Genomic DNA, 15,291 nt, shown 5'->3' with positions numbered 1-15,291 from the left:
CTCCTCTCTGCGACGTAGCATTCGGCGGCCATGACACGCCTATATTGTCAAAATATTCTGGCCCTTTGCTTATTTTCTCTATCTTTACTGTCGTCACTGGTGTCGGCGCATCTGATTGACGTGGCTGCCTCCAAGAAGGAGTGTTTCTTTGAGGACCTTCACAAGAATGACAAGGTGCAAATATTCGCTCCTTCAGCTAACCGATCTGTAAATACTTAGCCTCCATAGATGACAGTGACTTACCAAGTGGGCGGTGGAGGCCACTTGGACATCGACTTCTGGGTCAGTGACTATTTGGTTCCAGGTAGCTCGCACTCATATCCCTCAGTAGATAACTGATCCGGAAGGCACTGCCTTGGGAAAGCACATCAAACAGTCTACGGGGTCACTCTCCATAACAGCAGAGAAAGATGGTCGCTACGAATACTGTTTCTCGAATCAAATGAGTGCAATTGCTGACAAGATAGTCAGGTGTGTATGCACCAGTTGACCGCTACCATCACTATTAATAAGATTTTCAGTTTTAACGTTCACGGAGTAATTTACGTGGGCGAGGGAGACGATGGTGCGCTTATCAACATGCCATGAAATTATCGTACTCACGGTTTCGTTCAGAACACGTTGCTCCCATCGAGCGAGAAATTCGGCTGCTAGCTAATGGCCTTACCTCAGTCAAAGATGAGCAAGAGTACATCGTCGTTCGCGAACGAACACACCGCAACACAGCCGAATCGACCAATTCCAGAGTGAAATGGTGGTCAATATTGCAGGCGTTTGTGCTAGTGTCCGTATGCGCATGGCAAGTGTACTACCTGAAGGTGCGTTTTTACATCACCAGCGCCTTCCCCATTATTCACTGAGTTGTGAATGGCAGTCATTCTTCGAGATAAAACGTATCATCTAGGCATTTGTAGAATATTCGCACTTATACCATCGTCTGCCGAGGATCATATATGAAATAAGTACACTCGACATCTCCCACTTCGTAATTGAATCTGCAACACGCAGAAATCAACAGCTTCGCCGCGGAAAAGCTTTCCATGGCGGGTATACATAAAATACAAAGCAAAGATACTGCACAGCTAATGTATCGACAATCTAGAGAACATGGTCGTTGAGAGAATAAGCAATCAAATATGGCGGAGAACGAGAAACTGGGACCGAGAACCTCATAGCCAAAGGACTGGAGTCACTACATGCGAACGCATATGTATAGATGGCGATGGTATGAACGCTACGTATAGAATGGCTTGACTTTATTTCCACGTTGGCCTTACTTTGAAGCTGGTGTCTGCAGCACTGATGTCCCCTACAGATATATTCGCCATGGACGCACTTGGACTGGGTCGTAACCGCGCCGAGCTTATCGAGCTCATCCCTTTCGAGGCCATATTGAGCAACGACATCCGTTTGCCTTTCTTCCCTGGCGATTTCCTCACAGGCGGGTCCATTTCCGCCATCGCGACGCGTCGTGGCGGGCCCGCGCTCGTACTGGTCAGCGCCTTAGACGATGATGTAGCAGAGGTACCTTCTCGCGACTTCGGCGACAGCTGTGGGATCAGACTTGAGCGTCGACGCCCTTTCTCGCTTCGCATGGGCCCAATGTTTGACCGTCGTCGCGAGGATTTCAGCGTTGATCCCACCGCACGTGGCGTTGGTGGCCCACGGCGCGGACTCGCCATCGTATTTCGCTCGTACGCGCCCTTCGGCACGTGGAGCTTGCCCCCCGTACCAATGGTCTCCGCGCTATCCATTGATTGATTTGATAGCAAAGAGTTGAGGCTGCGATCTGAGAGTGGCACGGTGTGTCGGGAGGCCGCCGAGGAGACCTCTCCGTTCTCATCACCCTCTGCTAGGCTCCCCAATTTCGACGCACCACGAGATGTCAGGAAGCTAGGTTCGAGTCTGCTCGACCGCCGGATCCTTGACGAGCCTGCACAAGAAGGCGGGAGGTCGCGTGGGGGCAGGGTGAAGCTGAAGTTCACGCTGTCCTCTGTTTTCTCATCCTCCCACTCGCTTTCCGATCCTGGATTCCGCTGCGCAGCTGAGAAAAGGCCACTGTCGTCTGGGCTTGGCTTGACCGGAACCGGAAACTTTGAGCTGCTTGGGATGGCCGCCGACGCTGGCTTCGCTTCTCCTCCGTCATCCAGCTCACCCTGTCCAGCTTCATCCTTCCATTGCACGCCCTTCTTTTTCTCCTTTCCTTTATCTGCTGGTCGACGGTAGGGGAAGTTTGCCCCCGATAGGCTGTTTCTCAGCGATTTACGCGGAGATCTGATGTGGCCTTTGCGTGTAGGCGATCCCATACCGAGAGCCCCATAAGATGATGCACGTCTAGAAATGGGCACAGCTGGCTGCTGTGGCAAGACGGGGCCGGAAGAAGCCCTGCCTATCAACTTGTGACCCTTGAAACTTTCCAGCATAGACATATCGCCAGGGTTGACAGCATAGCTCGCAATCGCATGCCCCACAAGAGACTGGAAGTCCATGTCGTTGCTGTCTGAGAGGTTCTTCAACGATGCCGCCACAGCACGGATTGTGCCGTCCAAGCCATCTCTGCCTACTTCCAGTGCGGTTCTTAATGACCGACTAGCATCGCCAATAACGACAGTGTATCGTCCGACCATGCCAAGCAGATGCACGAGCATCTCTCCTTGTGTTTTCATAGCGTCCTTCACTGCATCCCTCTCTGCCTCCGCCTTGACTCGCTCCATCTCTGCCTTGCGACACTCGGCGTCGAGCTTGACATTATCGACACCCGTGGCATCAAGCCTGTCTGACCGTCGTTCTTTCACGGCACGCAGCATGGCGTCGAACATACTGCCGGAATTGGTTGAGCGCTGCAGGCGGACGTTCAGCGCACTATCGATCCTCGTGGCTTGCTCCTCGGGAGCCGCCAGCGCCTTTAGAAGACCCATTTCGGCTTGGAGATCGGGAGAAAGGCCACCGGGCAAAGAAGCTTGCCTGTCGAGATCGTCCAGGCGTGTGCGTATTGTGCGAAGCGTGATTTGGGCAGCAGAGATTTTCCCTGCACAGGTCGCGCCGTCAAGGATCGAAGCCTGAGTCTGCTCAGCGCGCACTTGCATGTCATTCTTCGCTCGTTCAATCTCGGCCTGAGCCTCTATCCTCTTCCGCCGTGCAACATCGGCCTCCGAGTTAAGTTTCCCAGCCAGCTTCGCCTTGAGCTCTGAGACTTCGATGTTGAGCCGGTTGATGGCCTCGACATACTGTCCAACATGGCGATCAACGTTGACAACATTTCGGGTGACGACGCGTGTTTTGATCTTCGTCGCGCGTTCCGCATAGATTAGCGTGTTGTGTGTGTCGTCAAAGTGGATAGATGTTGGGGCGACGCAGACAATCATCACTGTTTTGCAATTTCCACCCAGTGAGAATTTAAGCAGCCGCGTCAGCTTGCTGTTCCTGTAAGGAATATGGCGAACGACGCCACCGCTTTCGCACAGGGCGTTGATACAGTTTCCCAAGGCGAGCAGCGATTTGTTGATATTGGCACCTTCGACCATTCGTTGGCCCATATTGCTCGTGGCTGCTGCACGTTCGCTGCCGGCTAAATCGATAATGGAAAGTGTGCCCATGGACCGTTCTTCTGTCAAAGACGCTGTCCGTGGCGCCTGCGTGACATGCACCTGGAGGACTGCGTGCGAGCGTGAGGATGTCTCATTTGCGTGTGTAGGGGACTGTGTTCTCCGGGAGTTTCCAAGCAAGACGATCTCCTTGACCTCATCCGCTGATCTTGGTTGGAGTTCAGTGAGCCCGACAACCTTGACGGATTTGTCCTCTCGGATCTGTAGGCCCCCACGAGGTGTCGGCGTGCCCGGCTCGGAAAGGAGGTCACGGATTTCCTCGTTGTAAATTTCGAGGAAGGTGACAATAACCTGTGCGCTATAATCATCTTTGCGGTCTTCGATGCGTTGGAACAGGTCAGCCATGGTCAAATAGATGATGCCTGGGTCCGCCTCTGTGCCGCTAATCGTGTGGGTTTTGCCGCAGCCCGTAGCCTAGAAGAAGTCACTGAATGTTTCCAGTAATACGTGGTGTCAAAGACTCACCCCATAAGCAAATGCAGTTGCATTGTATCCATCGAGCAAGTTTTTCAAGAGAGGGCGGGCGGTAGCATCATACACATCCTGCTGAGTCGCGTCCTGTCTAAAGACACGATCGAACATAAATCGCTTGTCTTTGTATCGCTTCGTTCCAGGCGGTGTAAAGCCACGCTCGACGAACGCTTTTGCTTGGTCTGGTTCGGCGGGGTCGAAAGTGAGTATGCGGTCATCCACGACTTGAACGATGTCGCGAACTGAAGACATGGATGATACCGGCCTTCCTGGCGCGGACAAGGTTGCATCTCCCCGAATGGTAGAGTCGTAGCATGGTTCGGGCATGCGAGCGGCCTCCCATGAAGAAGGCGGTCGCACTCGGACTGTGACAGCAGGTAAGTACATATACATATATACGCAACGAGCATGGCGACATACCTGCGACGGTTATAGAACCGGCAGAAACCATTTCTCGGAGCCTGATACAAAGGAGGGACGGTGTTGTTGGTGTGGAGAGAATGAAGGGCGTCAGCCACCCGCTCGAACCAGACGCGTCCCTTCCAACAGCGCCACGTGATCGCGGACCCACCACGCCCCCAGGGCGTGTCCTTATTAGCCCGATATGTCTTCCACACCCACCGTCACCGTCTGTTCCCCAGCGGACTTCCATGTACATCTCCGCCAGGGAGCGCTTTCTGCGCTCGTCGTTCCCCATGTTGCGCTTGGAGGGTTCCAGCTTGCATATGTTATGGTGACATAGATTGCACCGTTGTGCACAACCCGATCCTACTGATAGGTTTGCAGCCGAACCTGAAGCCTCCGATCTCTACCACAGATCAGGCTTTGGAGTACAAGGCCAATCTCGAGCGCATAGACCCCACCATCGAATACCTCATGACGCTGTACCTGTCTCCTGACCTGACCCCCGATGAGATCCGGAAAGCAAAGAAAGCAGGCATCGTCGGTGAGCACGATCGTGTTCAGCAACACTTGCAATTACTTGATCATAGATCATCATCAGGTGTAAAATCGTATCCCAGAGGTGTCACGACAAATTCCGATGGGGGTATAGAATCATATGAGGCGTATTACCCCGTCTTCGAGGCCATGGAGGAAGTCGACATGGTCCTCAACCTCCACGGCGAAGTCCCCTCGGACGCTTCTGCGGTATGCGTGCACATTCGTTCATCTGACGCATCACTAAATGATATTTCAGAACATCCACGTTATCAATGCGGAGCTTTCGTTTTTGCCTCATCTTCGAAAACTACACACACGCTTCCCTCGGCTTCGTATCGTTCTTGAGCATGCGACCACTCGCGCTGCAGTCGAGACAGTCAAGTCTCTCGGTCCGGCGGTCGCGTGCACGATCACTGCGCATCATCTGGCTCTTACCGTAGACGACTGGGCCGGTCAGTCATGGAACTTTTGCAAGCCCGTTGCAAAGTTCCCAGACGATAGGGAGGCGTTGAGAGAGGTCATTCGGGAAGGTACGTCCTTTATATAGTATTCTCTCCTCAAGTCACGTCGAAATAGTGCCTCATCTCCCTAGGACATCCCCGCTTCTTCCTCGGTTCTGACTCGGCGCCCCACCCTCCGTCGACAAAATCGACGTCAACCCCCACCCATGCCTGCGCCGCAGGCGTCTATACGTCTCCCATCCTTCTTCCCTTGACTGCCCATCTCCTCGAGTCTTTCGGGGCACTGGACAACCTGGAGGGCTTCGTGAGCACGTTTGGCAGAAAGTTCTATGGTAGGGAGGTCGCCAATCGCGCAGACCACTCGCGTCAGGTGCGGCTCAGAAAAGTCACCGGACAGAGGGTGACGGAGAGCTGGACCGTGAACGGGGAAAGCGTTGTGGCATTTTGGACGGGTAAGGACTTGGATTGGGAAATTGTTCGTGGTTAACTTTCCGTCACATTTCGAGCGACTTCGAAAGACTTTGCGCCGGCAAACTTTGGGCTGCGTTGGATGTATCAGGTGCCAGAACATATATTCTTAGCTAGGTGTATCATACGACTGCACCCTCAGACATATATCGAACGTTGGCATGATGTTCATGTCCGACGAGAAAGAAACATAGCATCGATATGCGCGCACAGGGTTACCTGGAATGCCGCCGTCGATAGTCCCCGGAGAGCAGTCCAAGGAGGTAATATGCTGGTAAGGTTGCAATTAAGTCCTCAACACAACTTCTTTCACCCGAAAAGGCAAGTCCGTCCTTGAAGCGCTCATAATGAACCTAGAGGCTGGCACTGTCGCCCCAGCTCAGCGGACTTGCGTCTCCTCTGCCTTCCTGCGCAGGTGAACGGGAGACAAGTGACCAACTTCTGTCACGTTCGTACGGGCCTCCATCCTGCGCAACTCTTCACCTGCTTTTCAGTTGTCCCTATCATCCCTTCTTCTCACTCTCAAACACAAGGTGGACCCCCCGCAGACAACGGCAAGGTTGTGGATGCCCAAGAACAAAAAGGGGAAGCAAAAGGCGCAGCCTCAAGTCATTGAGGAAGAGGAAGAGGATTTCGGTAGGTTAGGTCTGTTTTATCACACATCTCTGCCTTGTCTATCACCATATTCTCACGTATCATCCAACCACAGGTACAATTTTGGAAGACGGAGAGGGTGCTATGTCCGGCCACTGGGAAGAGAATGCAGGACCCGATGAAGGCTGGGAGCAACCTCCAGCTGCTTGGGGCCACGGCGGAGGAGATTTGGGACCGGCGGAGAACGATGGAGCCGAAGCGAGCGGGTGGTCGGCAGGTCCTGACGGCGGCGGGAACAACAACAACGCTGGAGCCACGACAAGTGGATGGGGACCTGAAGCGCCTGGTCCCCCCTCTGGAAATTGGCCCTCTCCCGCTAGTCAGCCCGCTGCGCCACGTGCACCGTCGGGCAATCAACCTTGGTCAAACTTGGCTCAAGGCGCTGGTAACTACGCTGGCCCGTCTCCCGCTACCGCCCCTCCTCCCTCTTTGCCCATGCAAAGACAACCTCATGCTCTCCGTCATACCACTGGCCTTCCGAGTTGGCAGAACTGGGGTGCGGAAGCTGCCGCGCAGGCTAGGCCAACGCAACGCGGTGCTGTGAACCAAGGACGCGTCGCTTTCAGGGAGACGCCGTCTGTGATCCCGTATCAGTACAGCGCAACATCTACCGCACCTCCCCTGGTGCCTCCTTCACAACAGAGATCGGGCAGGAAGACCAGGAAAGCGCCGGCGCAGGATCCATGGCCAGCACAGGGAGAGCAAGGATGGGGAAACACTGCGCAATCACAAGGGGCACCGAATTTGGATGCGAGTCCTTGGCAAGCACCGGACCAGGATCATAATGATTGGACACATCAAGACCCTATCGGTTGGGGTCAAGATGGCCAACACCAGCAGCAGGAGAGTCAGCCTCAGGACCAGACTTGGGGCCGGGGTCAAGAGGGCCAGCGTTGGCAGCAGGAGAATCAGACTCCTCAGGCCGAGGGCTGGGGCCATCAGGACACTGGCCAGAATCAGTGGGGCAATGGAGGTGGTGCACCTGACGAGAATCAGTGGAATGATTGGGAGGAGAGGCAGCAGTACTCGAACTCACTTGCCAAGGCGTACGTCCCGCGACTGGAGGATCCTTCTTCATATCCGATGCCCTCCCGAACAATGGCTTATGCTATGGACAATTCGCCCGATGCCTTCAGGCTCGCGAGACCGGTCAAACCAATTAACGATTCAGGAATGTCCGATTATGCGCACAGGAAATTCGTTGAGGCGCACGGGGAAGGGCTGAGGCCAGCGGACAGAGCACTCTTCGGTCGTGAGAGGAGGGCGAGGGAGAGGATTCATTGGAAGTTTCCCCACGACAAGGATCCTAGAGTCAGAGATACTTTACACTGGATTCAAGACAAAGCGCACGGCTTGGGGGCTCTGGGTGTGAGTGTCTCCTTCTGTCTTTCCGCGCTGGCGCTGGCGTTTGGGGTGCTGACGTACCGTTTTGATTTGTAGCTAGAGAAATTCTTACAGGCCAGAGAGCGCGGCGCCTTGTTTGTAAATGCCTCATACACACCTGCGACTGGAGAACCTGCTCTCGATTGGCTGTCCTATCACGAAGTTGTAGAGACGCGTGACAAGCTCATTCAAGAATCAATTGGGTTCTATGACCCCGCCAGACAGGTCATCGTCTTCACGCTCCTGCCATCAGCCTCAGGAAACAGTGTCGCGATGTGGAGGCGCAAGGTATCTGTCCCAACCAATTTAAGGTTGGCATGGGCGCGGGAGATTGAGTTAGCCAAGGCTGCATTGATGAAGGACTATCCTGTCTATGTCGACGAGTTAGAGTGGGTGTCTCCTTTAGTGAGCGGTAGACCACTTGTTGACCTCATCCTTCAGATCTCCTATAGAAGAGCCGATCTCGTTCCCTGTCCCTGTCAAAAAGAAGAAGGGTTTTTTCAAAAGGTTGTTCAGATTGTTCAGGGTACAATGGTAGTTTCAGCGTTCGCTGGCCATGGGCCGCGTGTATTCCGTGCGTTTTCTTCGTGTCTCATTTGGTCATCATGCTTTCACTCCTGCTTTCTGTATCCACAAATTGTAGTTAAATTATCACTGTATCGCTTTTTTGGTTGTCTTCGCTGATGCTACGAGCTCTATACTTATGTCTTTATCACTTCCCTATCCACATACGATCTAGCTTTATGAATTGCTACGCCTTTTTTTCATTAGTTATTTGATGAATGTCATTGTAACGATGTTTTCCAGTTCTGTTTTGCCTGCCAGTGCTACAATAGCGTTCGCCGTTCATCGCATTCACCTCGACGTTCACTGAACTTTCCAGCACGGGATCGTGAAACTGAACCACCATATCGGGAAATCTGTGAGACGCTACTTACGACTGCGGCCGCGTTCATGCATTGAAGGACTCATCATTCAGCATCGTTCCTTGCAGTGTACACACCTTTCACCGCTCTCGACTAGGTCTCCTTCTAATACGCAGTGCAACATCAAGGCATGATGGCCTCATTCATGAGCTATTTTGTTGGACGGCGCGATCCCAAGCAATCCGCGCGAGATGCTATTGTGACCCTGCGGCAGCAGCTGCAGATGATCGAAAAGAAGGAGGAGCATCTTCAGAAGCTCATCAGGGATGAGGTCAATACAGCCAGGACGAACGCAGTGTCGAATAAGAATGGTGAGTTGATCCATGTGCTTGTCGAGCGTTTGCCACTGGCTGGCCTTCGTGTCCATGCTTGTGGGATGCTTGTATGCCCATGTCCATGAAATGTATCAAGGGTGTGAGCCTGTATCCTAACCTTCTATGTGTTGCTAAAGTTGCGACGGCGGCACTCCGACGAAAGAAGATGCATGAAACGGAGCTCAACAAGCTCTCAGGAACACGCCTGCAGCTCGAGCTGCAAGTCAACACACTCGAGTCTGCTAACCTGAACGCAGAGACTATGGCGGCGATGAAGAAGGGATCTGATGCGCTCAAGGTCATACACAACGGCATGTGCGTAGCCCCACGTCTTTCTCCCCGGTCTTGTAGATCACGGGCGGATTCACTGACAATGTGGGGGCTATTCAGGACCCCCGAGAGAGTGGAAGATACGATGAACGAGATCAACGCGCAGCGTGAGGTGGCAAATGAGATTTCCGATGCAATATCGAATCCGTTGTACTCAGGCTTAGAGTTGGACGAGGTGAGTCACCTGCACTCCGCCTGTTCCGTGATTGCCGTGCTCACATGCGAACAGTCTGAGCTGCAAGAGGAGTTGGCCCAACTGGAACAAGAGGATTTAGATGCGCGGTTAAACCTCCCAGACCATGTTCCTGTGCATACTCCTGTAGGCCCCAGCCGGGTGGCAGAGGGTACGTCAAGATCGCGACTTCTCTACTTAGATCTCGTTGTGACCGTTTCCTGATAGCACACAGTCGGACAAAAGAGCAAGACGAGGAGGCAGAGCTCAGAGAGCTCCAGGAAGCTCTGGCAATGTAGTCCTTTTCTACCTTTTTCTCCCTTTGTCTGTGGCTGTTTATCTCGTCTAGTCCTCGGCTTTTCTTCTCTCTGTAATCTGAGCTTACTATTTTATCATCACTGCGAAGCTATGATCATGGGTTTCCTTGTATCTTTCATGCACCGGTGCTCTCGCAGACCTATTCCCTCTTGTCCTCATATTCCATTTGATTATCCTCCAGGTTCGATAGCATTAGTACTCCACCTTCTGACTCCCTGCTCTCATTGTCTTATCAGGACACAAGTTGGGAATAATTTCAGCTACGTGAGCACGCCGTGAATTAGAAGGTCAAAACCTGTCAATCGAGAAAAGGGTTGTCGAATTGCTGAGAAACTTGATGCTTGTGACGCGTACGTCAAATAGTCGCGACAGGAATAGAGGTGGCATAATGGTACATGTAGGCAGCGAAGGAGAGCAAGATGAGACGGACAAAACAGAGCTTGATCGAACGAGCTTGTCGACCGCGAAGGGATTGTGCATGCAAGGAGGACAATGTTCCAAGTTGACTGGACATACGAGGCTGCGGTGATGGACAGTGAATGTAAGTTATTAGTTAGAGTCAATTGCAGGTGTTGGAATAGATGGTGATTGCGCTATAGAGATCAAAAGCCGGAACGAAATGCGAGGACGATGCGATACGTAGCTATATACGGCCCATCGTGGAAATAGAGATGAACGCCCAAGAAAATGAGGAACGTGGGTCCGATCCGAGGAAATCGGAGGGGGTGTTACGAGTATCCGCGGATACCGAGCACGCGTCGGACGTCACTCGTGAAGCGGAGAGAGTCGAGCATTGGAAGCAGATCGAGGAGGGCTTCGTCGTGCGGGTCGTGCGTCCAGCCTTCGATGGGGATGCCATTCACTAATAACAGCAGTCAGCAAGCCAAGTAGGATGTCAACAGGATAAGAGAGGGGACGCACTCTCGTTGACGGTGTAACTTATGGGCGAATTGTCGATGAGGCACACGCGGGCCAGATCTTGCTCAACGATGGACAAATCCTTGGTGTATGCACCATTCGGAAGTTGAGTGCACGACTACCAACGTGTACCACCGGACCATTCAGTCACAATTGTATGATCCAGGCGCATACAGCGTGATATAGATGAAAGAAAGCGTGCTAACCTCACGGAAGAGACGTCGCTCGAGAATGCCCGTTCCTGCGTCTAGCCAATCAATTACTGGGTCTGCGTATTCTTGCATGGATGCGGTAAATATTACCAGCGTGTACCACGCTGACACCTGCACCATACGCCAAAGCAGTAATAAGAGTGTCAGTCTGATCGGCTCCCACAGCACTCACCCGTCGCCCTTCGTTCAAACCCACTCACCTTGCGTAAGAAGAAATCAACAAATGGACGCTTGTATACATGATACAGCGTGCTACGTCCACCGAGGACGACCTCAACCATGTGCCCCGCGCTCTTATTCCTCCCAAACCCAAAACCGCCGAGGCTTAATAGACCAGAGCCTCCTGCACCCGTACCATGCAGTGGACGCGAGGTGGAATGAATGAGTGTTTCATCTAGATCGAGGACAAGTGTCTTGGGGAGGTGGAAAGGCGACTTGCGAGGCGTTGCGGGTAGACCTGTGGGCGGTATCAATGTGGGTGTAGGGGTTCTGGATAGGGAAGGGGTAAGGAAAAGTGATGGTATGAGGGGTTGAGGGAGAAGCGTTTGAGAGTGCGCTTGCGACTGAGACCGTAATGAGCTTGAGGGATTGGGCGAAGGATCCGTGTAGGAACGATGAGCTGGGGGGTAAAGGGAATTGCGGGACGAGGACGAGGATGCTAGAGACGGGGGAGATGCAGATCGCAACGACGAATTAGACTGTACTGGTCGAAGCACCAGTGCATCTTCTTCACTCCTGTCCTCATCATCGCTCTCTTTCTCGCCTTCGTCGGCTGCGAGCGTGTCCACAACACCGACAGCGCCTCCAGGCCCGTGCCACTCGCGGATGCGTATCTGCAGAGTAGCCGCTGTATCGCATACGGCGTGCCATAGCAAGACAAACAGCCGCACAAAAAAAAGGCGACGAACGACGCCTTGCGGTTGTTGGGGCTGTTTCGCTCGAATCGATCGTGAGGACTGCCGGCGGGTCGGGATACGCGCTGAAGAAGAGATTGCGCGGCGAGGCTGGGGGGGTGGTGCAACCAACAACTTAATAGACCATGTCGTTGGAGGGCGGTTTCGAGCCGAAGTATCTATTGTAGAACTTGCCCGGCGCGGGAGGGAGGGAGGGAGTTCGGAGGTTGGAGTGGAAGGAGCTGTCCGAGGGGATGCAAGAACGTCGAACTGGCGGGAGAGGTAAGTGAGCGAGTTCATCGCTGAGCACAGCGGCGCAGGGTGATACGCCTCGCCGTCGACGACGGTGTGCACGGCGAGGAGGAGAAAACGGTTTGGCGATTGTCGTGGACAGAGACAAGAGTAATACCGCAGAGCTGCGCTCACGCGGTCGCCCCAGTGGACGGAATTGATATCCCCATTATTGCCATTTCTATCGGACGATCACACATCCTCTCCATCAAACGTGCCATCTCTCTCGTCTTGCCTTCAATTGCTGATTGGAATCGATGAGCACCCACGGCATAGTTTCATTATAACATGCAAACCACTACATAGATCCGAAGCACATGCGTCTCACAGTCGTGAACGTGCCATCGGCTTCAACCGATCCACATATCTCACTAAATCTGGCGTAAGCTGCTCGATGCTGGTCACTCCCAAAAGCTGCATTCCAGTCACTATCTCTTCCCGTAAAACTACCCGACGACGCATCTGTATTAGTGATCTGAAATTATGGTAAACACGAGCCACGTACTCTGGATAACCCGCGAACACCCTTCTTCTCCCCACACGCTATTCGCGTACAAGAACGCTCTTCCCAGACCAACACCACGCGCGCCGAGGCAGAGAGCCTTGAGTACATCTGTTCCTCGCGTCACGCCCCCATCGATGTAAACCTCGTACTTCTTCAGCAGATCCGGACGACGTTGTTGAAGCTCGTAGAGCACTTCCATTGGAGCCGGTGAGCTTTCATCAATCGAAATATTCATGAGCACACAGAATCACGCTAATGTTGTGAATAATCTCGACGCACAAATCCAGCTCACGACCGCCATGATTGGATAGTATGACCCCTTGAACATTGTATTTGTCAAACGCTATCTCAACATCCTACAAAATATAGAAACATTCAGTTAATCAGTGCATCGAAGATGCCGAATTATCCACACCTCTACGCATTGAATCCCCTTGATAATCAGCGGTATATCAGTTAAGGTTCGTAACCACGAAATGTCCTCCCCTGCAGCATACGATCAATGGTTATATACCAGATATTGAAGATATGGACTGCGCACAGCATATATCAGGATCTTGGTATCCTCCTATGGCCTGTTGTGCGCATTAGCTAGTATTCGCTGAATTAAGATCTGGACCTACGTGTGCGACTCCTGCACCGCTCCCAGTAGCTGACTTGCCATGCGATGGGCCCACAAATTCGCCCTTCGACCTTTGATCGAGTTCCCTTTTCCCGGGCACAGCAGCATCGACCGTGAAGATGAGTGCAGCGAATCCTTCCTTCGTAATGCGCTTCACGAGTGCTTCGGACAGTGCGCGATCTTTATTCACGTATAGCTGAAAGATGAGTTTTTGTTCAGGGGCCTTCGCCATCATGATTTCCTCGAGGGAGCAGCTCGCATTACTCGATATCTGCACCGATTGCCGGGAAGTTAGCATGTCATCGTACGTGCTCAAGTGCAAGGCTCAGCTTACGCCTTGGAGAATTCCGGCCTTCCCTGCTGCGCGGACAAGGTTCATTTCTCCGTCTGGGTGCCCCAAGCGAGCAAGTGCAGCCGGTGCGATAAAAATGGGTAATGTGGTCGACAGGCCTGCCATGCTTGTAGCCGTAGATACTCTCGAGATCTTATTCAACCTAATTTTTAAAGAAATATACAAACGTGAGCATTCGGCTGTAGCTCGATATGTAAACCAGATGACTTGCACCCTGGGACGAAACCAGAAACGCGAGAAAGCTTCGCGATTCTCGTCGAAGGCTAGAGAAGCAATTGAGCCCTGCGTTTCGACGTGGGACAAATGGCAGAAAGATAAAAAATATGGGAACTGACTTTTCTCATCGTCCCCTGCTGAGCGATAATACCCCCAGGCAGTAGCACTTAATACCGTCTCGGTTAGTCCCTGATATTTGGTTCGCCTGTGAGCTAGAGGAGTAAATTACATCAAACGACCACACCTCTATTTCTCGAAGATTTAACACAGCGCTAGGCGACGGAAGTGCCGCTCTGGCCTTCTCTATTCGCTTTTCCTCTTCAGTCGGCTCATGAGAGCTTCTTGGGACAGTTGCGGGATCAATTGAACCGATGTATGCTTCCGGGGGCAAGCTGTCTAATGTACCCGGTGGATGAATGGGTGCGAAAGACTTGCTAAGGGATGATATATTAGACGTTCTTACAGAACATTCGTAGCCTATGGGTGGAAATCGGAAGCTCACGTTGCATCTCTGCCTGCGTTCTTGATCAATGGACTTCGGCCGCCAGGGTGGGTATCGAGGATATGAGACACATCGTAAACCTGTCCGTCGATGAGTACCCAGGGACGGCTGCTGTCTGTGTGTTTTTGCAATTCGGAGTAAGAGACAAGATTTACATCTTTCTGAGGAGCGTCTGGAACTGTAGATTGTGGTGTGGCATGTACAGATGAAGAATTTGAATCCAATAGCAAAGGTATAGTTAATGTGTGAGCGGCCTGTAATTGAGAAGTCTTGTCAATGATCTATTGCCTTGTCTGCCATTACATGGACTAGTACTCGTACAATATCGAAAAAGTGATATAAACAGGAGAGCTCACCAAAGTAATAACAGCAATGCTAGCACACAGATAGAGGCTGCTTTCCCAGCCCAGACGATGTGATTCCGCGGTGGTTCTACCTTGTGTCATACCCCGCATTTGTGGGGAAATGCGAGGGGTAGTTCGCGTCCTTGAAAGCTGTCGGAGGGCAGACACTCCATAGCGTGAGGATGTCATTATTTTAATGCAAAAGGAAAGGTGGCTTCAGATGGTCGGTCTGTAGTGTGAGCGCTGTGAGCTTGGTGATATCGAGATGCAGGAAGAGAGTGAAGTTCTGCTATATTTAAATGGGCGTTCGGTTCGTCGGGCCGTGGTCCGAATCACGTCTCACGAGGCAGGATGGGTTTCCCGCCAGCCCAATTTCGCTGGAAGGTTGGGTG

At 52.5% G+C, this 15,291-nt stretch overlaps 6 protein-coding genes across 6 annotated transcripts; 4 read left to right on the top strand and 2 right to left on the bottom strand.

Moving 5' to 3' along the window:
• Window positions 1–30: 30 nt before the first annotated feature.
• On the top strand, window positions 31–1,122 carry HETIRDRAFT_472150 (uncharacterized protein; the record flags this gene model as incomplete). The annotated part of the gene is made up of 6 exons (XM_009545281.1): window positions 31–174; window positions 229–282; window positions 332–471; window positions 522–565; window positions 616–818; window positions 875–1,122. 6 exons carry the CDS (start codon window positions 31–33, stop codon window positions 902–904), a joined length of 615 nt encoding a protein of 204 aa, XP_009543576.1. The 3' UTR covers window positions 905–1,122.
• A 395-nt stretch (window positions 1,123–1,517) lies between these two features.
• Window positions 1,518–4,527, bottom strand: HETIRDRAFT_235489 (uncharacterized protein; the record flags this gene model as incomplete). The annotated part of the gene is made up of 3 exons (XM_009545280.1): window positions 1,518–4,019; window positions 4,071–4,441; window positions 4,497–4,527. Coding segments are annotated over 3 exons (2,904 nt in total), but the record flags the coding sequence as incomplete, so codon positions are not given.
• A 153-nt stretch (window positions 4,528–4,680) lies between these two features.
• On the top strand, window positions 4,681–6,135 carry HETIRDRAFT_472145 (uncharacterized protein; the record flags this gene model as incomplete). Its single annotated transcript, XM_009545279.1, has 5 exons — window positions 4,681–4,809; window positions 4,863–5,022; window positions 5,080–5,225; window positions 5,275–5,548; window positions 5,611–6,135. 5 exons carry the CDS (start codon window positions 4,681–4,683, stop codon window positions 5,964–5,966), a joined length of 1,065 nt encoding a protein of 354 aa, XP_009543574.1. The 3' UTR covers window positions 5,967–6,135.
• A 378-nt stretch (window positions 6,136–6,513) lies between these two features.
• Window positions 6,514–8,522, top strand: HETIRDRAFT_170294 (uncharacterized protein; the record flags this gene model as incomplete). Its single annotated transcript, XM_009545278.1, has 4 exons — window positions 6,514–6,583; window positions 6,657–7,969; window positions 8,060–8,373; window positions 8,426–8,522. The coding sequence occupies 4 exons, from the start codon at window positions 6,514–6,516 to the stop codon at window positions 8,520–8,522; spliced, it is 1,794 nt and encodes a 597-aa protein (XP_009543573.1).
• A 518-nt stretch (window positions 8,523–9,040) lies between these two features.
• On the top strand, window positions 9,041–10,025 carry HETIRDRAFT_312190 (uncharacterized protein; the record flags this gene model as incomplete). Its single annotated transcript, XM_009545277.1, has 5 exons — window positions 9,041–9,221; window positions 9,362–9,539; window positions 9,615–9,729; window positions 9,784–9,898; window positions 9,955–10,025. The coding sequence occupies 5 exons, from the start codon at window positions 9,041–9,043 to the stop codon at window positions 10,023–10,025; spliced, it is 660 nt and encodes a 219-aa protein (XP_009543572.1).
• A 550-nt stretch (window positions 10,026–10,575) lies between these two features.
• Window positions 10,576–15,088, bottom strand: HETIRDRAFT_443965 (uncharacterized protein; the record flags this gene model as incomplete). The annotated part of the gene is made up of 16 exons (XM_009545276.1): window positions 10,576–10,906; window positions 10,966–11,080; window positions 11,169–11,285; window positions 11,375–12,539; window positions 12,687–12,804; window positions 12,864–13,075; window positions 13,143–13,219; window positions 13,279–13,349; window positions 13,405–13,438; window positions 13,487–13,756; window positions 13,820–13,979; window positions 14,037–14,100; window positions 14,173–14,242; window positions 14,298–14,487; window positions 14,556–14,809; window positions 14,912–15,088. 16 exons carry the CDS (start codon window positions 15,086–15,088, stop codon window positions 10,773–10,775), a joined length of 3,228 nt encoding a protein of 1,075 aa, XP_009543571.1. The 3' UTR covers window positions 10,576–10,772.
• Window positions 15,089–15,291: the final 203 nt, after the last annotated feature.

The sequence above is a fragment of the Heterobasidion irregulare genome, assembly GCF_000320585.1.
Source record: "Heterobasidion irregulare TC 32-1 unplaced genomic scaffold scaffold_03, whole genome shotgun sequence".
Taxonomy (NCBI): domain Eukaryota; kingdom Fungi; phylum Basidiomycota; class Agaricomycetes; order Russulales; family Bondarzewiaceae; genus Heterobasidion; species Heterobasidion irregulare.
The sequence above is the reverse complement of the archived record's forward strand: the minus strand, read 5'-3'. Positions and strand labels throughout refer to the sequence as shown.